The following is a 25,920-nucleotide window of genomic DNA, read 5'->3' as shown; positions in this document are numbered from 1 at the left end:
GATCATTTCTCAGACTTTTCTTCAGATTCCTTTGCTCAATCTCCTGCTGGCCATGTAGACGTTATGCCATGGTGGGAGATCTTGGTAATTTCCTTTGAGGCTCTCTTGTCTCTGTTAATGATAGGTTGACATCAAGCAGTTTTCAGTCGTCTTCTTGTCAGTCTTGGAAGCAGTGCTTGAGCAAAGTACAAATAGCCAAGGATTGGATGCGTCCTGCCATTGAGTGTGCCTAGCTTTGCAAGGTCCCACTTTGGGGCATTTCTCAGTCTATAGGCAGTCAGAACAGAGCCTCAGCCTGGCATCTTGTGCAGTGTGTCACAGCAAATCCAGAAGCCTTGAAAGGGAGGGGGAAAGTGAATTTGAACCTGTGGTTTTTCTTTTGCCCTTCTTGCCCCAATTTTGTCCCCTACTTACAAGAATTTTGAACTTTTCAGGCAGGCCTATTCAGTTGATTTCTTTTTTTTTAGTGAGGCAATTGGGGTTAAGTGACTTGCCCAGGGTCACACAGCTAGTAAGTGTTAAGTGTCTGAGGCCGGATTTGAACTCAGCTACTCCTGACTCCAGGGCCGGTGCTCTATCCACTGTGCCATCTAGCCGCCCTCAGTTGACTTCTAATAATCACTTTCCCATTATGAGATAGTCGGTCCATATTGAACTTCAGCCTTTCAGAGTGCTTTCACAAATATCCTTTTGTTTGGTCCTCAGAATTTCTATTTGAAATGGGTATGAAGGATTATAATTCTCATTTCACAGATGAGACAGATTGTTTAGAGTCATGAACCAAGTGGCAGAGCTTGACCTAGAATCTGTGTTCTGACTTCTCTTGAATGCATCCCAAACTTCCCCCACTATGACCTTGTACACAGATAAAGGAGACAGATCCATCATCTGTTTGTGTCAGCAGCTAATCTTTTCATCTTGATTGGGTTGAATGGGATAGCTAAATGGGGAATGGATCCCAGATGTGGTATGGAATAGAAAACAATGTTGACAACCAGAAATGTGGAATGCTGTCATTGTTTAAGAGAGAGAAGAGAGCTCTGTCAGGTTTCATTGAAACCCGTGAAACAATTTTATCTTGAAATGTAAATTAAAACAATTCTGAGGTACCACCTCACACTTTCCAGTTTGGCTAAGATGACATAAAAGGAAAATGACAAATGTTGGAGGGGATTTGGGAAAACACACACTAATACATTGTTGATGGAACTGTGTACTAGTCCAGCCATTCTGTAAAACAATTTGGAACTATGCCTTCAAAGCTATAAAAGTGATCATACCCTTTGACCCATGTGACTCGTGATTTAAAAAAAAATGCTATCCACCTCCAAGTACAGAATTTATGGACTTGGAGTATGGCTTGAAGTTGATTTTTCCTCCCTCCCTCATTCCATTCCTCCCCTTTCTTCCCTCCTTCTTCCCCTTGCCCCTCCCTTACTCCCTCCCAATGCAGAAGATTATTTTCTTGAATTCATTTTTGTTATGGGTTTGGTTTTTCTTGCCTTCTCAGTCGGTGGGGACAAGGAAAGAATTTGGAACTGAAAATAAAATTGAACAAAATTTTTTTTAAGTGTTCCCTTTGTTCTAAAATTGCAGGAACATGGTCCTTTTTCTTCCTACTTTGGTGATTTTTTTGGGGGGGGAGCATTAGTGAAAAATGTTTAGAAAAACACCTTTTGAAATATATTTCTTACTTTATGCTTCAACTTTTGTGCAAGACTTGTTCAGGTATCTTGTGGGGCGTGACTCTTTCTGTTGTGTTGTTATTCTGCCCTCTAGTGGAGGAAGTGTTCTGCAGCAACACTGGTCAGTTAGTCCTCTTCTCTCTCAAGCTATGTGACTTGTGCTGTGTGTCTTTGGCAGTTTCTACCAGTCTCTACCAGAACTTGATTTGTTGTTAACATGGTATTAAAATACATAGAGTGATGAGACTGATGGCAAAAACACCTGCGCATCCTCATGAGCATATTCAATATGTCCGTCAACCTATGCACACCATATTGACAGGAGTAGATTTTTAGGGAGTCCTATAATTGTCAGAATATTGATACCATTGGAGAGAAAAGATGAAATTAAGATTCTAGAAATTTTCTCTTCTATACTAATACCGAGCCATGATTTTTTGGCCATATATATTTCCCCTATTTTTAAATGATATTTAAGTCCTTTGGACCCCGAAGCAGGTAAATAGAATGAAGTAACATGAGTTTGTGCTTCCTTGCTAAATGTTATTATCCTCACCTTCTCAAATAACTAGCTGACAGAGTTGACTTGTGGATCACCATTCCCCTGACCTTTTCTTCTTAAATTTTCCATTTCTTAAGGATTCTTTTGCAATTGACACCTTGGTTCCAGACGCTTTCTGTCCTACTAAAGATACATAGCTTAGTCCATAGCAAAGGGTTGTGAAAACAGTCATTCAGTTGTCTTTACTCATGCCCAGTGACTGCTTCAAGAGAGATTGGGAGATTTGTACCAGTTTTGTACTTGCCTAACATAGCCTTCCTTTTCCACTCCTCCACCCTGCCTTGCCTCTCTCCTTGGGGAAAGGGAAATTTGAGCAAGAAACCAGGAAAATTATGCTCCTTGTGCTTGTCATGAAACACACACACACCCATGAGGAAGCAGGCCAAATTCACTGGCATGGCTTTTCTAAGACACTGCCTAGTGAGAATGTTAGGGGTGTAGTAGGGAGTGGGGAGAGACAGACACCAAAGTGACAAGCTGCCAGTTTAGCTGCATGACTTATTCTGGGTATATGCTTTTTAAAAATCCATTTTGTTTTTCTAGTACAAGATGGTTAGACCAGTCACTCTTGCACTGTGGTTCATTTTATTGAGGAAGCATTATAGCATGCTGGGGTGCATTACATTGTCATTTTTGAACTGGATCATTTCAAGAACCATGCAAGTGATAGGAAATCTTTCTTTTGCTCGTATGCAGGAAGTCTTTTATGAAACTGTCAGATAGTTTAGGAAATCTAATGCAGAAACCTACTTGTTTCCTTTTGTGTTTTTAATTAGGTATGTCCTTTTTATCTACACAGACCATTTTCATAAAGATGAGAAAGGCAGATGGGTTGGCACTTGGCTATTGTCTTCCCTGACAGCTTATATTTGGTAGGAGCACTCTCTATTATATTTTCCATAAAAATCTTTTCTTTGAGAGATCTTGAAAAATTTGATTGTTTGAATGCCCCCCAAATATATCTATCTATATCTATATATAGATATATATCTGCAACACTGATTCTTCTAAATGTTTTTAATTTCAGCAGCTTTTCCTGACTTAATCTTCTTAAAAGCCATTGACATTTTCACATATATTTACTTGGGTAATGATATAGTAGACCAAATGTGTATCATAGGAGCACCTATAACCTAGATCATTGTAAACACTGGTTGCTCCGTTGTGTGACCTTGGTCAAATCATTTAACTTCTCAGAGTCTCAGTTTTGTTCATCAGTAAACCAAGGGTACAAGCTAGATGGCCTTGAATGTTTATGAAGCTTCCCATAAAGAGGTTCACGAGTTAGTTATATGAGCATCAGGGGTCTTTGGGACTGAGGATCACCTAGGATGGGGCTGATGTTGATCCTTCTGTTAATAGGCCACACCTTTTCTCCTCACTTCCAAGCCAGTCCTGGAAATGAATCTGTCTCCAGGGAGGAAATGAGATTGCCACTCCACTTTTGTTTCGTCTTTCAAAGGGCTGCCATATGGAAGCTGAGAAGTGTTCCCAACAGTTTTTATTTGAGAAAACGCTTAAATACTTTATCAGCAAAAATTAATGCAGAAAGGCAGTGTGGCTTAGTGGATAGAGAACTAGCCATGGGGCCAGAAAGACCTGGGTTCAAGTCCTGGCTCTTCCACAGTATCTCCGTGACCTGGGGCAAGTCACTTAACTTCTGAGTACATCAGGCAATACTAAGATGAGAAGATGCCAACTTAACAGTGGTAAAGGGGCTTTCCTCACCAGGGAATTCCCTGCACCAGTTAAATACAATCCATATTGCAGACCCAGCATTGTCTTTATTCTCTCCTAAGGCTAGCCACTTGTAACTATTATCTCCTACAGTTTCCTATTTGAAGAGAAGGGATTCATTACAAATACCCCCCCCCCCCCCAAAAAAAAAAAAGAAACAAAGGAGGGGGTGAAAAATCCTGGGAAAGGTCTTTCTCCTCTATGCATGAATTTGGGATTATTACATAATTAGAAACTCCCTAGGTCTAAGTAGAATCATGGAGGGAAACGCTTTACCTGCCTCAGGGTGGAGTTGGAGAAATGGGGAGGAACAGATGAAGCCATGCTGGTTTGTTTCTTGTCGGCAGAGGGCGCCTAGAACAAGGCAAATGTTTGATTCACTGGAGACGGTGTAAGCTTTCAAGTCTGGCTTTTCAAAATGGGAGCACAGGGGAGACAACACTATAGTCCCTCTGTGAAATTACATTGTGGTATTTGATTATCTTTTGTCCTCACAATTTCCTATCAATTTCAGCTGGCCAGGAGGGCCATATTGGGAGATAGTGATCCCCTCTCTTTGGAATTCCTCCATGCAGAGGCCAAATGACCACTTGGAAAGTACATTGTAGTGGGGGTTCCTTTTGGGCCTGAGGTAGAGGCCCTTTTAACTCTCAGATCCTGTGATTGGTGCCCATGTTCATGTAGGTGTTGTCTTTACCACTGAAGCTTGAACTTCAGGAATTCAGTCCATTTTGGATGTTTTGAGTTACTGCTTATTACTTGCCTACGCTTGGAAAAAGCTGCTTCCTTCCAGCGTCCCTATAAATGATCACTTTTATCAAGTCAGGGCTTTCAGGTGGCCATGGTATCCTCATAATAATAATAATAATAACTCCCATTACTAACATTCTTATAGCACTTTACAAGCTCCATTATCCAATTATTAGAAGGCAGTTGCTTGGTGTAGGGGATGGCGTACAGTTTTTGTCCCAACTCTGACATTAGTGTGCCACTTCTGGCAAGCCAGTTACCCTTCTGAGCTTCAGTTTACTTATCTGTAGAGTGGCAACAAAAATATTGGTAGGATCTTCAACCTCATGGGATTGTTGCAAGGTTCAAAAGAGATGTGTGTGAAGCCCTTTACAAAGGGCTAAATCAATACAGTTAAACTGCAAAAAGATACACTTTTACCCACTGAGCTAACCTGGCCTCAGGGTTATAGTTTCACAAAGGATTTTAAGATTATAGGTTGAAACTTAGAAGAGACCCCAGACATCATCTAATTGAGGAGTTCTTAACCTAGGGTGTATACCCCTATCTCTCTCGTCCCCTCCTCCCTTGGTCAATGGATAGATTTCAAGGGAGACTGTGAACTTGGATAGGGAAAAATACATCTGTATTTTCATTAACTTGCTTGAAATTTAGCATTTCCTTCAATTATGACTTTTAAAATAAATTATTTTGAGAAGGGTTTATAAGCCTAACGTCCCCCCTCCCCCAAGATTAAGAACTCCCAAACTGGTTCTGCCCTCTCATTTTTATAAATTAGGAAACTGAGACCCAGGGAAGTGACTTGACTTTCCCAAGGTGACCCATGACCCACATATAAAGACCAGGTCTGAGACTTGAACACTCAGCTCTGCTCTTCTGGCTCCAAAACTAGCACTTTTCCCACTAGACCAAGCCTCTTCACCCTCTGTGCCCAAAGAAGGTGTGGGGAGGGGGCGGAGAAGCAAATTATTCCCCAAAGTTATTCCAACATGAATGTCTATAGAGAGAGGGCATCTTTACCAGTGGCAAAGGGCTTTGCTCTTTTTATATCCCTTAGGATACTACCTTCCTGAGTGTGTGATGGATGAGCCACTTCTCCAGGAAACTCAAATACTCTATTGCAGGAAGGTATAAGACAGAGCTGCTGACTGAATACTTGGTTATAGGACTGATGATTATGGGATGTGGTGGAAAAAGATGAATGAGAGTGAGCTTTCAGAAAGAAGAGACTTCTGGAACACATAACTCTAGTTCACTTGACCTTGAAAGCAAGAAGACTGAGAGTTCTAGGTTTTAAAAGGAACAGTTTTTTTTTTTTTAAATCTGTAAAGTGGAATAGAGGTGTTGGGCATGAGAGAGAAGATACAGGTACTGTGAGAAACCCAGGAAGTCCCTTTGAGGAAGGACCTTGAAAGAGGAAAGGAGGAATATACAAAAGGGACAGGTATTGACTCCTACTTTCTGAATGAAGAGCACGTGCAGCATTCAGGACTTTATTGTGTGCTGGGCTGTTTGTTGGCCAGCACCATTTTGGCTCACAATACCTCCCATGGAATGGGAGAAGCATTTGTTGATCTAATCTCAGTTCATTTTCCTTGGTTACTGCAGCACTTTTCCCCCAGAGACCCTTTTCTAGAGGGCTTCCAGTTTGTTGAGTACCTGCAGATTGGTTTTGTCTATGCAATTTATCTGACTGGGGGAGGGAGATTGAGATTATCTCCATCTTTCTGGTCCTACTCTAATGTTCTGACAATTTTTTAAAGTTTTCCACCACGTCTAACTCTTCATGAGCCTTTTGAGGTTTTCTTGGCAGAGATGCTGGAGTGGTTATTTCCTTTTCTAGCTCATTTCACAGATGAGGAGACTGAGGCAGATGGGCTAAAGTGACTTGCCCAGGGTCATATAGTTAGTGAGGTTTGAACTCAGGAAGATGAATGTTCCTGATTTTAGGCGTGGCACTCCATCTGCTACACCATCTAGCTACCTGGAGTGAAAGCCAAATATAAGGTTCTTGTGTGTCTGTCTTAGCTGTACTGTTGGAGTGTGCCTGTAGTAGACAAATGGCACATACTTTAGATGCCCGATGCCTTCACTGACAACTGCCCCCTAGTGCTTAATACCCAAGGGACAAGGGCAGCCTTCTTAAAACTAATGGTCTGGGCTAGACCTGGAACTCTAGAAATCTTCTAGGCAGCACCCCAAAAACTTAGTTGCTGATTTTCTGCCTGTGATGGGCTCTTTTATTCTGGTTGGAATAATGAAATACAAGACCTTATATCTACTTTCCAGCTACTCTTAAAGTTACATGCCCTGATAGAGGGCTGATACAGGGGCCAGGAATTCGAGTTCTAATTCTTTGCCCTACACATAGTAGGTGCTTAGGAAGTGTTTTTTGAATTTAATTGACTTTGTCCTTGTCTTGGCTTCCTCAGACCCTGTGAGAGATGATCTGTTTTCATGGCTGGGAAGGCCCCCAGTCTTGCTGTTTTCACCACTGGCAGAGTTGGTCGTAGAGGTGAGAGGGTGAGAGAATAAATTGGGATCAAGAGGAGAGGTTGCTGGGGTAGGGTGTGTGTGAGAAAACTACTCACTGGTTTGTAAGTTTGGGGCTCAGTGACTGATTTGTAAGCCTGCCCTTTCTGCAGCCATCATCTACTCCACCCTCTCTGCATGGTCACTGCTCATGTGAACCCTGTAATCTTCCTGAGGGTATCATGAATATTCAATAATGTGTATGCCAAGAACCTTAGGTGCCACTAAATACCCACAAGTAACTGTAAGTGTGTACTTACCCCCCCCCCCCCCACACACACACACAGAGGATTCCATAGAAGCAGGATTCACAGGGTTCTACTTGGTTCCACAGGGCATTGCAGAGAAGCCGATCTTGGCTAGACCTATAGAAAACTGTTAATCAGAGATCTAGGAAAGTCACACCCATGGAAGGGCATCTGGAGGTGAAATAGATGCCACTTGGAGAAATTGTGTAGAGAATTTTCAGGCACAGTCATTGCAGATGGCTTTGGAGGCAGGATTCAATAATTTATTCATTTTCTTGACTCCTGGCCTTCAAAATTCTTGGGCCTTTCAATTTAATTATATTTAAACTCCAGCAACAAAACGAATGAGCATTGACTCCGATGTAGCTCTTTGTATTTAAACTCATGGAGTGTGGAGATACCTTTGAATGCCTTGGAGCAAATTTTACCTCCTGTACCTGCTCAGAATTAAGAATGTTCTTTTGGTTGAAGGTCATTTCTGCCCTCCCCAGGAAGGTGGTAAAGAAAGGGGAAGATGGGTTGGTAATGAGACCCTGAGCAGAAATGCACTTCCTGTAGCTTGCCCTTGGTGGGGAAATCTAGCAAGGATGAAAGGGTTTTATGTAGCTAATTCAGTTAAGTGGTTTCAGCCTGTATTAATCACATGGGTGGGCTTCCCAGGGGGTCTGGGATTGTACTGGGTTTCTCTCTCTTATTGTCTCCTCTCTCTGGAGCCCAGCTCTCTGCACATCCTTCTTTACAGTTAAAGAGGGATGGGCAAGCAGCCTGATGCTGTAGGACACACTGTGGGAAGTGAAAGCCTATGAAATAGAAGAGAGAAAGGCGAAGAGGTAGAAATCTGTGTAGGGTATTACTGGCCAGCAAAGTTGCAGGCTCAAGAGGGCAGAGGTTTGGAGTTCTTTATGCACGACCCAGAGCTGATGACCTACTGTTAGAGGAAAATGAAATCATCCTTTAGTATTTACTTGGATTAAGAAATCGGTAATTCGAGAACTAGAACTCTCTTGTTGATGGAGGTCGAAGGGGTGCATCAGAACTAGCTGACAGATTTTGGTGAAAGTTTGCTTTCAAAACTGGCCAATGAGTGACATCCCCCACCAGGGTGGGGACATACGGAGGGATACTTCCCTCCTTTTTCTTCCTTACTCCCACTGTGCCGGCCCAACCTAGCAGAGGGGGAAATGGCCCTACCTGGAATAGGAGGAAGAACCGCCACCCAGCCCAGTCTAGTCTCCTATGTTTGGTGAATGATCTTAGTAGCTTGGGAGGTACTGGCTTGGATGTGAACTTGGCTTTTTGGGGAAGACTCTTCTCAGTTCCGCTGGGTGCATAGCTTGTCCAGGCACAGGTTTCAGGGCCCATCAGCATCACCAGATAATCTGGCTGGAGTGAAGCAGCATTTCCTGTCTTCATTCCACAGTTTCACCTGGAAACTTCCAAACAAACCTTAAGCTCCACCCATTTGCCTTCAGTAGGGATAAGGATTTAACTAGTCCAGGAGACTTCCTGGTGAAAGTAATTTCATCAATAGAAGCCTGTACTTTCTGGGAAATGTAGTCTTAAGAGAATTGCCTGGATCACTGAGAGGTCAGAGTGCCTTTTCCAGGGTCATACAACTACTGGGTGTCAGAAGCAGGCCCAGAATGCAGGCCTTCTTGGCTTTGGGATCCGCTCTCTCTCTGTCTAGGACTCTGCTGCCTCTCCTATGCCCTTAGTACCCCAGAGGAAGAAACTTGGTAGGGATAGAACCTTTTCTCTGTTGTGGAGGAAGGGATCGGGATGGACCAAGGTAGGCAACATGGCAGAGCTTGGAAAGGACTGTGAAAGATCAAGGAGTTCCTATCTCTCTCTTAAGATAGATCAACTAATGAGGGCTCCTTGTATTGGGCTGCTCTAATCTAACCTTTTTTTTTTTTTAAGCAATGCAGTGTTTCAAAATTGGCATAGTCAAATGCATTTCTTGACAAATAGGTTAAATGCTTAATACCAAGCCCCTTCTCCTACAGTTCAGTAAAACCAATTGAACAGCTAAGCTGTGGACCCTGAAGAACCACAAATTTAATTCCACTTTCCCTATACTTATTATCTTAGGAAGATCCTTCCTGATAACAGAAATGCCTTCAGTTAGCATAAATATCTTGAATAAATGTTGAAGTAGAGCCTAAGGTTGACTTTGTTTAGTTAAAAAGTTTTCACTTTTCTTTTTTTTCCTTTTGGGGGGGGGAGCGGCAGTGGGGGTTAAGTGACTTGCCCAAGGTCACACAGCTAGTAAGTGTCAAGTGTCTGAGGCCAGATTTGAATTCAGGTCCTCCTGAATCCAGGGCCGGTGCTTTATCCACTGCGACACCTAGCTGCCCCCAGTTTTTACTTTTCTTAAATTAAAAATTTTTTTGGTTACATGTTAAGTTTCTCTCCCTCCCTCTTATAAGCTAGAGAAGGCCCCCCACCCCTCTACACACACATACACAGACACACACACACATTCCATGATATGCATACTTCTATTTGTCAGTTTTTTCTCTGGAGGTAGATAGCATCTTTCTTCATAGGTTCTTTGTAGTTGATTTAAATATTTCTAATACTCAGAATATCTTTAGTCATTCACAGTTATTCTTCGAATGATAGTGCTATTGCTGTATCCAACATTCTCATGGCTCTGCTCATTTCACTCTTATTTTATTCAAGTTTTCCATGTTTTTCTAAAATCAGCCTACTCAGCATTCACTTTCTTCTGAAGCCTGGTTTCTTTTGGATTGGCATGCAGACCTACCATTTCTATTGATTTTACATGTCCCTGTTAAGTTACAGAGAGGGAGGAGACTTGGTGCTTTGAATTCCTTGGTAAAAGCTGGAAGTAGTAGAGTCATAGAATGTTAGATCTGGAAAGGGACTTTAGGGATCATTTAGCTCAACCTTCTCAGGAAACTGAGGCCCAGAGTTAGTGACATGACTAGTGCTTGCACCTGGCCATCTTCTAAACAACCTCCTTGGCAGTTTTGCTGCCTTGGCTAGTGATGATGCTCTGGAACTTTTAATTCATTCACCCCCAGAACTTCTATCTGACCCTTATTGAGGACTGCCTCATGTCAGGCAGAGACTAACCATGCTTCACTTACTGCTTCCTACGTTCCCCTCCCACCACCCAACCAAGATCAAATCACCTTCACTAATGTTCCTGGAAGAGACTGGTGAATCCACTTCCCCATGGTCTCACTCATCACGCCAGTTACGTTCTCAACCATAGTGCCCCAATCTTGGCCCTCCCCTCTCCTTTAGAATGTGAGCCTCTTGAGGTTAAGGACTGTCTTATTGTGGAAGGTGTCCTATTAAAACTTAAAACTCTTTTCAGACTTTGAGGACACCCTATAGTTGCATCTTATTGCTTAGCACATAGTAAGCAATACATATTTTCTTGATCCCAAGTACAAACTAGTAGCTGATCTGGGATTAGAGCTCAGGTCTTTGGACTCTTGGGGCATTGATCTTTTCAAGACCAAACTTGAGTTTTGAAGACATTCCCATTTGGACAGAAAACCCTGGTGATTGGAACTTACTTCTCTAGAGCAGTGGTTCACAAATAGGTTTTGTTTTGACTCCTAAGCTCTTGGGTTTTTTTGGTTTTTGTTTTTACTCTTCTCATTGCTTGAGTTGTACTGGTGTAGTCCTCTTGGAGGCCTGGGAGGTCACTGCCAGCTGAAGGGATAGAGGACTTCTTGGAGAAGGTGACATGTAATTGGGGTTTGAAGGGTGTATGGAAACTCGCTGGGCCTGGCATAGGGAGTTGTATGAAAGCTCAAGCAAGTAGAGATGACCAATAGCTTGTCTGATCAGGGAGTTGACCGTAGAGGAGGGGTTGGGGACATAAGACTGGCCCTCCCTCCCTTCCTGACCCTCCCTCCTCCATACATGTGGCTCACATGTTGGTCCCCTCCCTCCAACTGCCATCACCCCAGTGGGTGCAGGACCTCCTTACCACAACCTGGATTATTGTAATAATTTCAATCCTTTCTCAGTGCTGTTGTCAGAAGATGTCGATCTGGTCAGTTCCTTCCTGTATAGAAACCACCAGTGTCTTTTTTCTGCTCCCAACTTCTGATTTCTTTGCTTAGTGTTCAAGGCCATATGTAAGCAGGTGCCATCTTGCCTTTCCAGACTTAGGCCATCTTACTCCCTTTCACATATTTGACACTTTAGCCTAACTAGACCCTTGAATATGCTTTTATGCCTTGGCTCACACAACTCCCTATGCTCAGAATATTTTTCTTCCCTTTATTCATTTGTCGAATTCCTATTCATCCTTATAAACTCTCCCCAAATGACACCTCCTTCAGGAGGCTAACCCTGATAGTAACAGCTTCCCTCCTCAGACTTCATATAATACTTTGATCTTCTCTAGTGCATTTGCCATTTAATAGTCTCTATTATAGCTATCTGTGGTGTTGTCATATTGCCCACCAGACTCTAAGTTTCTCTAGGTCAGGGATTATGTCTTATTTAACCTGCTGATCTCCCTTAGCATCCAGCACAGTGTGCTTAACCACAGTAAGTAAGTGCTTAATCAATGTTTGTTGTTCTAGGCCCAGATTTCTGCATTGTTCTACAAAGGACCAAAGGAGTTATGGTGGTTAATGGTGGTGAGTGGTGGCACAGTGGTGAGGGTCAGAACCTGCTGGCCCTCACCTAGGAGGAAGTAGTAAGAGTTGTGCTTTGGGTTATGGGTAAGGTGTTAACAGCTTGTCTATTGCATTTATTGAGGGAGTTATAACCAAAGGATTGTTCACTGGAAAAAGATTCTCTATCACTTGCTCCTTTAGGAGGGGATATGAAGATAGCAGCTGCTAGGGTCAAGAATTCAATCTCTAAGGACAACAGCTGGGACACACAGCAGAAAGAGGCTACAATTTTTCATAAACACGTATCGAATTTAGTCATCTCCTTTTATACACAAAGGGCTTGAAACTTTGGTTTTTGCTTTTAAAGATATTGACAGATACATATAATAATAACTTGTTGGAGCTGGAAGGAAGGAAAATAAGCCTTCACTGAGCCCATCTTGTGTGTCAGTGACTATGCTATGTATTTTACAAATAATATATCTCCCCTTTGAGCCTCATAACAACTTGGGGATGTAGGTGCTATTGCAGTCCCCATTTTTACAAGAAGAAACTGAGACACAAAATGGTTATGTGACTTCCCCAGGGTTACACAGTTAGTGCCTGAGGCTAAATTTGAATTTAGATCTTTCCAACTTCAGGCCCAGTGCTCTTGCCACTGTTCCACCTAATTTCCTTTCTTCCTTAAGAAGATCCTCTTGTTTTATGGTCAAAGAACTGCACATAGGTCCCAATGGGAAATCCTGTTAGTTCTGCCTCTTCACAATGCCATTGGGACAGCTATAGTATTCACATTTGAACTTTTCTTTTAAAAGAGCATAACTCTCTTCCTTCCCTCTCCTAAACTCTGCCAGGCAGGGATAGCTAGCTGTTCTCTCCCTAGCTTCCCTAGCAGTCTGCTCTGACCAGAGACTGAGGAAAGGGAGGGGATTTTCTTTTCCATTTCTTGTTTTATTTTCTTTTGCTTATAGTAGTATGGCTGTGCTTGCTTTGGCAGTGAGAGGAGGGACTCTGAAAATTAAGATCCACGAGAAAGTTGTGCTTTAAAGGGGCATTAGAGACAGAAGAAGTCAGGCAAGGTCAAATCACGCTTAAAGTAGAAACTGTGCTACAACTCAAGGATGGAGCACCTGACAGGACTATAAATAGGCTCTTATCTTTCCCTGTAGAACATCTCTCCCACACTTGTAGTTTCCCATTTGTGGGACAAGTGGGTTTTGGAGAAAGAAGCTGCAGTTTTGGAGGGATTCAAGTTTGTCAAACTGAATTCATTACTGTTACTAAGGTATTAATTATTCTGAACGTGGCCTCCTTGCTGTGTATGGCACCAGGATATAATTTCGCATGCAGGTTGACTTGCTATTCACCAAAACATTAATGGCCAAATATGAGTTTTGTCCTGGAAACCCAGGTGAGGTGGCAAATCCACGTTACTATCTTAGTCTTCACACATGATTTTCATACAAACCTCCTAAATTGTGAATGAAGAATTGATAGTCAAGGGGAGGGAGGCATAATTATTTTAAATGAAAACTTCACATGCCATTTGAGCTACTTGTTTAGATCACACATAATAGAATTATAACCTATTTGTGGTACAAATTGATAAGATCTTTGTTCTATCTTCTACACACAAGGCGCTCTCATGCTCTGCCTGAGTCTATTTCTCACACTTTTTGTTTATCACGATGTGACCATTTAAACCATGCAACAAATTCTTGACTTGTGTCTGACTGTCAGCTAATCATTGACACCCCTAGACAGTTTGTTTCCCAAGAGCATATCTGAAACGTGAACAAGAAAAGATGTGGATTCCAGGGAACCTGTTAGAAAGTTTTAGAAACCACTGATGGAGAGATATTGCAGTTAACTCTTTAAAACAAGGCAATTTAAAAGCAAGCACATAAAGTTTCATAATATCATTCAATCAGTAACCATTTAAGTCCCTACTATGTGCTGGGTGCTGGGGATATAAGAAGGAGCTCCCATTGTTGTAGGGAGACACGAGGCAAACAATTCTGTGTAAAGAAGCTATATAGAGGACAGATAGGAGATCATTAGAGGGATAAGGAGGGGCTGGGGAGGCTTCCTGGAGAAGGTGGGATTTTAGTTGGGACTTGAAGGAGGCTGGGGAGGTCAGTCGATGGAGATGAGGAGAGAGAGAAGTCCAGGCATGGGGAGAAAGCCAGAGAAATAACATGGAGCCAAGAGATGCCGGCTGATGTCACTAGAACAAAGAGTGTGTGCTGAGGGGGAAGGTATAGGATGACTGGAAAGGTGGGGTCAGAGCAGGTTCTGAAGGGCTTTGAATATCAAATTGAGGCAGTTGGGAGCCACTGCAGTTTATTGATTGGGGATGACATGGACACATCTGGCCTTTAGGAAGATCACTTGGGTGACTGAATGGAGGGTGGATTGGACTGGGGAGGGGCTTGAGGCAGGTAGCCCCAGCAGAAGACTGCTGCCGTGGTGCAGGTGTGAGGTGATGAGGTCCTGCACCAGAGAAGAGGATCAATGATAACAAGGCCCAATGTCTTGACTTGCACATGAATTGGACTTAATGCAAGGCAGAGTTGCAGAGAGTCAGCAGCCTCACTCTCCCCTTCCAGTTGTTGAAGTCTAGTGTCAAGACAGAAGTCAGGATACCTGGCTGGGGTCCCGAATGCATCAGGTGACCGTGACCTCTTTGACGTCTGACCAAGCTCTAAGTGCTCCACAGAGCCAGCTTCAGCCTCCTTCATGGCTGTTGGAACAAATTGTTCTCATCCTCCCATTCAGCTGGGGGCAGCCTTCATATGCTTGGGCTTGAGGCCTGTTGGTTACCCTCCACCTGCTTTAGCCCATATGTCAGTTCTTACTGGGGCAGAGCTGCTGCATATGCTACAGTTTCTTGAAGCCACAGGTGACAGTGGGAGCAGTAACGGAGAAGAGAAGGGGACACATTCAGTTATTTTGCCAAGATCAAAAAGACAGGACAGGGCAACAAATTGGATGTTGGGGCAGTGGGTAAAGGAGAGTGAAATGTCTAGGTTAACCCTAGGTTGTGAGCCTGTGGGACTGGGACTGGGGGGTTGGGGGAGGGTGGGTTGCCCTCTGTAGTGTTAGGGAAGGTGGGAGGGAGGACTTAGGGAGAAAGATAATAAGATGTCTACTGGACCTTCAGTTTGAGATGTCTGAAAAGCTGTTGTAGATGCAAGATTGGCGGTCAGCGGAGAGTTTGGGGCAGGATAGAGTAGTTTGAGACTAATCAGCATGGAAATGGTAATGGTAGTATAGAGGGAGAAGAAAAGAGGACCCAGCACAGAGCCCTGAGGGACACCTCCAGTTATAGGGTGCTCTGGAGGAGGATCCAGTAAAGGAGACTGAGGAGCAGTCACATAGGTAGAAGGATATCAGAGAGGAGAGGCTGCAGTACAGTCAAGATTGAGGATTGAGAAAGGGCTATAGAATTTGGCAATGGAAAGGTCATAAGTAATAAGCAGTTTTAGTAAAATGGTAATGTTAGAAACCAGATGTAATGGATTAAAAAGAGAATGAGAAGAGAGAAAGTGGAGGCCCCCATGTAGATGCCCAATTCAGGCTTAACCAGAAAGGGCAGAAGTGATATAGGAGGATTGCTAGTGGGGATAGAAGGAGAAAGGAGACTGATAATTTCTAATGCTTTGTATGTGAAACATAAACAACTGTGGTTCTTTCACTACCTCCCTGCTACTCCTAGCCCACAGCCTTCATTTCTCTATTTACTGATTTATTTATGTATGCCAAAGGGAACCTCAGTTCAGGGATGCACTTTCCTGAAGTACCCCTGGATTAGGAGAGCTACTGTAAAGGATTGATAAGTTTTGAGAATTCTTGCCTGCTTAGACCTTTCTGTCTATTGAATGGCATTTTTGACTCAGTTTACCAGCTGGTCACTTTAGAATAAAGGTAGTGTTCTAGTTATGATGTATTTATAAAAACTGTACGATTAGAACATTAAAATTGATGCCTTCCTTTGGGGTGAGGGGAGTGGGGATTAGCTAAGGGACCTCTCAGTGTCCTTTCCTGCCATGAGTATTTAAGAGTTTTTGTCACACCTTAATTCTCTGTATCATAGAAGTCAGTAAGTATTTATTAAGTGTCAGCTGTTATAAAAATCACATGTTAGGCCGGGATGTGTGTGTGTGTGTGTGTGTGTGTGTGTGTGTGTGTGTGTGTGTGTGTGTGTGTGTGTATGTAAAAAACACAGTCATTGCCCTCAAAGAGCTTAGATTTTAGAAGGGAGATTCATTTATTCATCAGACATTTATTATAATCTGCCACACATTTTGCTAGGCATTAGGAATACAAAGCCCCAAACTAAAAAGACAAGTTTTATGCTCAAGCTTTTTCAGGAGTCCAGATAAGAGGTGACCTAGGGTGGTTAGTGATGGTGGGAGAATAGAGAGAGGGACAGATGTTGATTCTACCTCCATGATATATCACAAGACTTGGTAACTGATTAGGTATGTAGGATAAGGAAGAAGGAAAAGCCAAGAATGATTCTGGGGTAGAGAACATAGATGATTCAAAAGATGGTGGTGACCCCGCCAGAAACCAAGAAATTAGAAAGACAGGATGACTTAGGAAAAAATGATAAATTCTGTTTTAGAAATATTGAGTATGAGATGCAATGAGGCATCTAGTTGGTGATGTAGCACTAGAATTCGAGAGACTGAAGCTGTATAGGTCTGGTAGTCATTTACATAGAAAAAGATAATTGAATCCATGGGATGTGGAGTGGAGAAGGGTGGGAGAGATAGAGCCCAGAATAGAGTCCGAGTATAAGATTCATTTGGGGTGAGGGGCACAACACAAGGATGGTGATTCAGCAAAAGACACTTAGAAGGATCCATAGACAGATAGGAAAACCAGGGGAGAACATTGTCTGGAAAATCCAAAGGGAGTGGGGTGTCCAAGAGGGTGGGATATTCAAGAATGTCAGATAGATGCCTCTGAAAGGTGAAGAAAGAAAAGTTCTGAGAACAGCGCATTGACATCTCTGGTAGTTAATGTGATCGCTGGTAACCCCGAGGAGAGCCATTACAGTTGAGTTATATTAGAAACTAGATTGGAAGAGGTTGAGGTGTGAGTATATGAGTTAAGACAGTAGGGACAGTGAGTGTAGACAGCTTCTAGGAGTTTGTTACAAAAGAGAGAGATGGCTGAGGGACTCACTTTTAAGCATAAGATAAAGCACATATGCACATTTCTTCTAATACAAAATAATACCTAAGTACATACAAGAGATGGAAAGATCATTCTTTTTCTTTTTTCTTTCTTTCTTTCTTCTTTTTTTTGGTGAGGCAATTGGGGTGAAGTGACTTGCCCAGAGTCACGCAGCTAGTAAGTGTTAAGTGTCTGAGGCCAGATTTGAACTCAAGTCCTCCTGAATCCAGAGCTGGTGCTCTATCCACTGCATGGAAAGATCATTCTTGACTAGAGTGGTTGTAGTTCTCAAACTGAGTTTTGAAGGCTAAGTAAATTTTCAACAGTCATTGGAATATTAGGGAAGGTATTCCATGGAGGGGATTATGTGAAGCAAAATGTGGGGGCAAGGGGTTGGGTTATATCTGGGGGGTGGCAAAGTAAAAAATATGAGGGGAACTAGTCAGGGAGAGGGTGAGAGAGAGGAGCTGGTGTTGAGTCAGATGGTTTTGATGGCTAAGCTTTGAAAGCCTTTTTCCCTTTCCAAATACTCTTACACATGAAGTTTATATATGTGTATATGTGCGTGGATGAATGGATAGATAGAAAGATAGCCAGATAGATAGAATGGATGTAGAAGTACAATTGAAAATTCTAAGGCATCGTAGTGGTCACCTAGTCCAATCTTCCCTCACTGTGTGGTAGATACTCCTTCAGCAGTTTGGACATATGGTCATTGAGCTTCTGGGCAAAGCATTAGAAAGAGAGATTTTTCTGACATGCTTCTTGGTGTATAATTTTTTTACTCCCAGATAATAAGGCATTAGGGATAAAGACAACTTAAATTAGTTTACTAATGTTACTTGAGAGGTACTAAGATGAAATAATTTTGGTAGAAGGAACAAGATAAGTTTAAGGAATTATTTGCTATCAATGAAGGAAAAAGTAGGACATTTTGTAAGCTGCTCTAGAATTCCTGGGGAATGCATCTTTCTGGATAACTAATTATTCCACGCAGTGGGTGTTTACATTGTCAAATACTGCTGTGCTTTTGGTTTACTTTTACCATTTGGAGACAGCTTTGTTCCCTTCCAAACCCAACAAAAGGTAACCTGTACTTAATGGTGTGTACTTCTCATGATCCACATCACATGTTGTCCATGTTTAGTGGTGTCGGCAGGACCTCTTGTTCTTGGTTCAGACATGTATCGATGTTCTCTAGGGTTTTTGAATTGCTCCATATGTTAATGTCATTTCTGTTGTCCTCCTTGTCATTTGCCACTTCTTACCTGTGGTTAATATGCTTATCTCCTTCCTTGCTGGGACACGACATAACCAAACTTGTTAGAGTTGTGTCTAAAGCAAGTGCACCTAGGGTTGGAGCGAGAGCCTGGGGGACCTGTCTTCGACATTTGGGGCGGGGGGAGGTCTTGATTTAGAGCTGTAATGTAGCATTAAGTCTTCTTGGCAACCACAGAAAGATCAGCAGCACATTGATTTCTGTGTGGTCGGAGCTTTACTAGTGCCACAAGCTTCATTTGTCTAAAAGAGACAGTGGACACACAAGCACCAGTTTACAACATCAGTATATGCCAAATACTGGAGCCTGAGGCACTGTCATGGCAGAGGAGTTCTGAGGGAGATCCAACTTAACATGAAAATATCAGAACTGGATGGTTGCATCTAGAGAGGCCAGAGTGGGGACAGTTGTTTCTGAGTCCCAGCAAGACTCCTGGGATATCCATCCCATGTTCATATTGAAGGGCTGTGTCCTTTAGGCAGGAGCTTTGACTCATACACCTTCTGAAAGCATATTCAATTTCATTCAGATGTCTTATCTGCTGTGTTGGGGATAAAATGCTCAAAACCAGCCTCTTCCCTCAAGCAGCTTTCATTCCCTAAAGAGGATCGTGTGTACACAAATAATAAATACACAGGAACAGGGAGGAAACACTACTCCAGACTTGGAGGGTCAGGGAAGGCTTCCAGAGGAGAAGGAGCTCACCTGAGCTGGGAAGGAGAGCTGCATTGTGGGAGGCCAACAAGAAGAAGGAACTGGTTCATTTCAAGTTGGGGAAGGGGAGTGATGCAGAGTAAGGCTGTTAAATTAGGTTGGTAGCAGATTGTGCTGGACTGAAGAACGCTTGTCTTTTGTGTCTTAGAGAAGATGAGATCTGCTGAAGGGTTTTGAGCCGTGAGTGACATGGTCAGACATGTGCTTGAGGAAAAGAATTCTCCCAGAGAAGTCCCTTCTTGCTCTGTGTTTTCTTTGAAATATTGAGGTGCATACTTGGCACCCTTGCCTCCAGCTCCTCTCAGATGCTATCTAAAGGTTAGTGGTATGGTTCAGTAACCCTACAGTGGCCAAAGACACCCTGGAATTGGTGATTTGGAAACTCAGGGAAGTTGTCAGGCGTTTAACCCTTTGATCTCCATCTTGCCTTGAAGACTGTGTAGCTCGGGGCGGGGGGGGGGCAGATGGAGGAGGGGGCAGGGGGTCCTGAACCACCTAGAGATTCCCAAGATGGGCAGCACTGACCCTGACTCACTGCCTCAGTTGGAATCACACAGGATGCCCCTTGGCCACACTTGTGGATTGTCAGTAAATTGTTGGGTGAGCCTGGGTTTTGTCTTTTTACCAAATCAGTCTCAGTTTGTGCTCCAGGACAGCATGTTGGAGCACCATGGGCCCTTCATAGACTAGTTCAATTAAATGAATAGCTATGAAACCTCAGATGTGTCTGAGGTTCTAGGCTAGTCATAGGGAGAGAATGGCACCCAGCTGCTGCCCTCCCCACTAGTCCTAGCCTGTGAGTCTTTTCCTCTACTCTTCCCTCAGAATTGTGGGCCTGGAATAACCTGCTATTTTTTCTGAGTCCATCTTAAATTACATCTTTCTTTGGGGAGGGCGTAAGGTACACCACTCTCAGAAACTTTAAAAAAGTTTAATGACATTGGAATTTTTAGAACTCATTTAAGTAACTCTTCTATTAGAGTTTTGGCTGTGTTCGGAGTCCATCCAAAACTGGAATAAAAGACATGGATAGAAGGCTAACTGGGACTCCTCTCAGATCTTTCCAATGTTTAGCTGACTTTTAGAAAGTTATCAAGAAACCCTGCTGCCTTAATATATTCCAGCTCTGCTTCTACCCACAACCAGACTGATAAAAAAATAAATGGCCTTATGTGTAATGAGACTTTTAGGGAGAGAGTTTAAAATGGGGCTGTAAATAGTCATGCACTTTTTTCTTTTTCAAAGCCCCCACTCTGAAGAAGCTTATATTTGTCGTCTTCTTCTTCTTCTTCTTCTTCTTCTTCTTCTTCTTCTTCTTCTTCTTCTTCTTCTTCTTCTTCTTCTTCTTCTTTCTTCTTCTTTCTTCTTCTTCTTCTCTTCTTCTTCTTCTTCTTTCTTCTTCTTCTTTCTTCTTCTTCTTCTGGCAGTGAGGGCTAAGTGACTTGACCAGGGTCACACAGCTAGTAAGCGTCAAGTGTCTGAGGCCAGATTTGAACTCGGGTCCTCCTGAATCCAGGGCCGGTGCTTTATCCACTGTGCTACATAGCTGCCCCAGGAGCTTATAGTCTTATTTTATTTTATTTTTTGCAAGGCAATGAGGGTTAAGTGACTTACCCAGGGTCACACAGCTAGTATAGTCATCCACTTCTACTTATTAACATAGAAATCCAAGATTTCTAGAAGCAGGAATCAGGGTGTACGCACAATATTTCTTTATTAGAAGGTTAGAATTACTGGCAGCTCTGAAATGAGTGTCAGAGATGATCCATGTATTCTAAGATGTAAGTGTTCCAGAGACTTTGTCTTTGGTTCCTCCTCCAAAAGGTTTCTGTTTTACTTCTTGGATTCACACGTTCTCTTTCATGAAGGTGAAAGGACATGAATGACAGAGTTTGATAAGCTTGGAGCTTAGAAAATATCCCTTTGCCAGTGTCTCAGCACGTCTACATTTTTGTCTGACCTGTAAAGCTTGGTGTAATGTACCAAGGATTTCCCCAAGAGCGGCCCAGCCCCCAGGAGAGGGGTGTGGGCGTGCCTCTGTGGGCACTGAGATCCACATCCTGTTAAGCCGTAAAGGGTGGGCTTCTCTCTTGGCTTTGATAGGAGGGCGCTGCAGAATTTCGGCCCATCTGTTATCTCTTAGGCTGTGGGTATGCATTAGGTTGGGAACTCCCTGAGAACAGGGACTGTCTTTTGCCTTGTTTTGGATCTCTTAACACTTAGCCAGGTGCCTGGTATGTAGTAGAGGCTTAGCAAATGGTTATTGACTGACTGATTACTCTGACCTGTTTCAGCACACGATTATTTAGTTATTAGAATGGAAAAATATTAAGGATATGAAAACATAAAAGCCTGGCCCTCCTCAAACAGTTTACATCATGTGCACAAGTAAATGCATAGAAAGTAGTTTCAGAGGGGAGAAGCTTCAGAAATGTCTTGTGGAGCCGTGCAGGGCAAACACTGGGAAACAAAGGGAGGTGCAAGCCAGATTGGGGAGGGACTCTGGACAAGCCTCTGAACCTGTCTAAGTCTCACAGTGCTCACTGGGGAAGTGAAAGTGGTTGCCCCTCCCAGAGTGAGGGAAGTCAGTAAACATTTATTAAGTGCCTACTGTGTGCCAGAAACTGACGATTTGAAAGGAAAAAAACCCATCCCTGTAGTCATGGAGCTCAATCTTATAGGGGAAACCACATAGCAACAATGATGCACAAACAGGTTCTAGACAATGGTATCAACTGGGGGCTGATCCAGAGGGAAGTCCCTGAGATGGAGGGCTGGGAAAGGTTTCCTGCAGAAGGTGAGACTTCTTTTTTTTTTTTTTTAAGTGAGGCAATTGGGGTTAAGTGACTTGCCCAGGGTCACACAGCTAGTAAGTGTTAAGTGTCTGAGGCCGGATTTGAACTCAGGTCCTCCTGAATCCAGGGCTGGTGCTTTATCCACTGCACCATCTAGCTGCCCCTAAAGCAACGTTTTGTTTTGTTTTTGTTTTGTTTTGTTTTGTTTTGTTTTGTGGAGCAATGAGGGTTAAGTGTCTGAGGCTGGATTTGAACTCAGGTACTCCTGAATCCAGGGGCGGTGCTTTATCCACTATGCCACTAGCTGCCCAAAGGTGAGACTTTTTGAGACTTGAGAGAAGGGAGCCAGGGAACCCTGGGGTGGGGGGAGGGGAAGATGAAGAGACAGGGCATTGGGCATTCCAGGCATGGAAGACAACCAGGGAAAATGTGCAGAGTCCAGAGCCTGCCATGTGAACAATAGCTAGGAGGCCAGTGGCACTGGATCATGGAGGGATTAGATCTAGAGCTACCATCTTATTATCCTGTGATCTCTTTTAGGGATATCATCAATTTGGCAGCTGTGTGGAGGATTAGGAAAGGGAGAGATTGAAGGCAGTGAAGCCAATTAGGAGACTATTGAAATAGTCTGAGTGACAGGTGATAAGGGCCTGACATAGGGGAGCATGAGTAGAGAGAAGGGGGCAGAATTGAAATGTGACGGGAAGATCAGATCAGTAAGACCAATTGGATATGGGATGGAAAAGGAAGAATGTGGGATGGTGCTAAGGTTGCAAATATGGACAGCTGTGGGATGAGGTTGGGAGGAAGGATGTAGTGCAGATTTTAGGGCCTCCAGGCCTTTCCCTCCTGTCTGAGACTTGTCCAGAACCTTACAGAAATTCTCTAAGAGAATCTACCTAATAGACTGGATGATAATTGCCTTGTAGTTCTATAAGGTTTGCTGGTGCTTTACACATGTTATTTCACTTGGCTCTTTTAACAGTCCCGTTAGGTAGGTTCTATTAGTATTGTCCCCATTTTGTAGATGAGAAAATTGAGACTCACAGAGGTTGAGTGACTTGGCCAGAGTCAGAGCCAATAAGTGGCAGAGGCAGGCCTTCCTGGCTCTAAGTCTCTAGCCTCCTGGCCACCTAGCTAAAAAGGACTTTCCAAGGGCTTTTTCACATTTCATAGATAGCAGTGTAATACTCAAGCTTCCCATCTTCCATCTGTTTTCTCTCCTTGATTCTCAGTGACTGATCTGTTTCTAGACACACACGTCCTTTATCTTTGCTCTGTGTGTGTGTGTGTGTGTGTGTGTGTGTGTGTGCGCGCGCTCGTGCACAACATTTCATAGCCTCCATAGCAAGCTGGAGAGTAAAGAGAGAGAGAGTTGATCTAGGAAGCAGGAGAACCTATGTTCAGGACCTACTTCTGATGCAGAATTGATGTGGGACGATGGGCAAGACATTTAACTTCTCAATGCCCGCAGGCAACTCATCTGTTGGTTAGAGAGAAATTGCCCACCTGCATGGGCGTATTGAGGAAGTTTCTACACTGGGAATTCCTACAACAACGAAATCACATCTGGAGTAAATAATGTGTTCTGACATTTTGCCGTGGTTTTGGAAATTAAAAAAACGACAACAAGCAAACCAACATAACTGTCCTGAAAATAGTTTACTACGCGGTGGGAAGACAGTGGCATACAAAAAGAGAGTGGAAAAGCGGAAGAGAAGAATGGCCCCTGGGGCATGATGGGAAAATCCAAAAGGGGGGCAGCCAGGTGGCCTGGGCACCCTCCTTCATTGGTGGTTTGGGGGAGGAGCCCTTCCCTGCACTCTCCAGTCAGAGGGGCAGAGGGCACGGGGTAGATCTGGGGCCCAGAGCTAATTGAATCTTGCAGGATGATGAGGGTCCTAATGATGAGGTTCCTGGGGCTACAAGGGAGACGCCCAAAAGAGGGCAGCCCAGTGGGAAATGAGGAATTCTAAGTGTTTCTTCTGCCACCATGCTCCTTCTCATTTCTCATCTCTCCTTGTCCCCCCTAGCTTTCCGTTGACTTTTTGCTTGGTGAACATAACTGATGGGAATCTTAGTATTCATTGGGGAAAATGAGCAATTAGAAAAAGCTCCTGATTCCTATACCTTTGTTCCCATAACAATGACTTCCTTATCTTCTTGTAATTCTTAAGAACAAAACAAAACAATCCCAAGGCATTAGGTCTCTTTGGTTGCTGAGGAGACCGTGAAGGAGAAAGAACATAGTGCAGTAGGAAAAAACCATTAAGAATTGGCATTAGAAGACCTAGAGTCAAATCTTGCTGCTGTTGAGCAAGTCAGAATCCAGATTGAGGCATCATCTCATCTTCCCAGTAAAAATACCAGCAGCAGCAGCAGCAGCACCACCCATGCCTCACCTCCCCCAAAGACCAGGGGCTCCTGAGGAACTGAAGAAGATAGAGGAGAGAGCAACCTTTGGGATATACAGTGGTGGAGTAAAAACAATCAGTAGCTAATTCCCTTTCGTACTTTCTGGTTCTCAAAGCATACTAAAGTTTACAGGGGATGTTATGGAGGAGACAAATAATTCAGGTATGATGGTGCCCATTTTTCAGATGAGGAAATGGGGGCACAGAAGGATCAAGTTGTTTATCCAAGGTTCATAGTACCCTGGGTCACCTGTCTTGTTTGGTGATAGAACCTTCTTTTGAAGCCTGAATTAATTTTTTCCTCTGCATCCTTGCTAACTCTTTGAGAATGACTTTGTTACCTGTAAAAATGATAGGGACTGGATGATCATTAACAGTCCTCTCTGAAATCCTATTCACTTTTTACATAAGTGAATGAGGACACTAGAAAAGGTATCTAAAAAGATATGGAAAGTACGGAAATAGGGATGCTCCGTACTGGAATAAATGGGAGATTTTTGAAAGTTTCTCTGGTTGGCATATTTCGGCCACATTGAGAGAGAAGCTAAACCTCTGGGAATACTGAAAAACACACTTGGAGGGGAGTTATTTAACTCTCAGCCCTCAAGTGAGGGGAGAGAATCAGGCCGTTCTGTCCTGTTTTGGAAGGAAGAACACTGGGTTATTGGGTAGAGAAGGAGGAGAGTTTCCTTTGTCATGAGTAGCTGGGAATTTCAGTAAATCTTTATAAATTGCCTGCTATGCCCATGACATCGTGCTAGGCCCAGAGTTTGGAAAGGTGCCGCCGAAAGCTTCGGTCTCACTGGACAGGATATGACGAGTACTCAGGTACTCGTACTGCAGCAGAGGAGAGAATGAAGGACCCGTAGGAGAGATGTCACAGAGTGCAGGCAGAACAGGAGAGGAGAGAAAGAAGCTCTCTGGAGCAGTTGAAAGCAGATTAGGAATGTTAGGGAAATAAGAGGGGTTAGGAAGAGACAGCAGCCAAACTGCTTCCTGATTTTACCAGAGGGGAGAGGTGATCTTGCCCTCTGCTGAGTAAAGGAAAAGGAGAGGTTTGGGTGAGGCCTGGAAGAATGCTGGCCACACCTCTGGGAGAAGGGGGGGGGGCGGAGAGGAGGTATTCCTGCCTTATTGGTGGGGGTGGGGGAGGAGGAGAAGAAAGGAATGGAAAGAAATGGAGGCCACTCCAGCTCTACTGGAAGAAAAAGAAAAACCCTGCTCCATCGATTGCCAAGCCTGGCAGTCAGAGCTGTTTGAACAAATTACTGTGAGGTGGGCGGAGTTTTGTGGGCTGGGAAAGAGTGAAAGGAGAGATGGATGGATGCTAGCTCTGGGCTAGGGGGTGGAGGGATGGGTTACATGTTCTCTTTTCGTGTGTGTATATACCAACATGGCTGCTTA

At 43.4% G+C, this 25,920-nt stretch overlaps 1 protein-coding gene across 29 annotated transcripts in view; it reads left to right on the top strand.

Annotated features, from left to right (window-relative positions):
• RBFOX2 (RNA binding fox-1 homolog 2) overlaps nucleotides 1–25,920 on the top strand; it is a 305,017-nt gene that overhangs the window by 105,800 nt on the left and 173,297 nt on the right. For 17 of the 29 annotated variants that reach the window (XM_043966376.1, XM_043966366.1, XM_043966360.1 and 14 more), the window contains exon 3: nucleotides 12,092–12,148. The exons of the other annotated variants lie outside the window; for them this stretch is intronic. In XM_043966376.1, coding sequence (XP_043822311.1) covers nucleotides 12,092–12,148 — 57 coding nt within the window. The remainder of the gene's footprint in view (nucleotides 1–12,091; nucleotides 12,149–25,920) is intronic. 29 annotated transcript variants of the gene reach the window in all.

Source organism: Dromiciops gliroides, chromosome 5, assembly GCF_019393635.1.
Source record: "Dromiciops gliroides isolate mDroGli1 chromosome 5, mDroGli1.pri, whole genome shotgun sequence".
Lineage (NCBI taxonomy): Eukaryota > Metazoa > Chordata > Mammalia > Microbiotheria > Microbiotheriidae > Dromiciops > Dromiciops gliroides.
The sequence above is the reverse complement of the archived record's forward strand: the minus strand, read 5'-3'. Positions and strand labels throughout refer to the sequence as shown.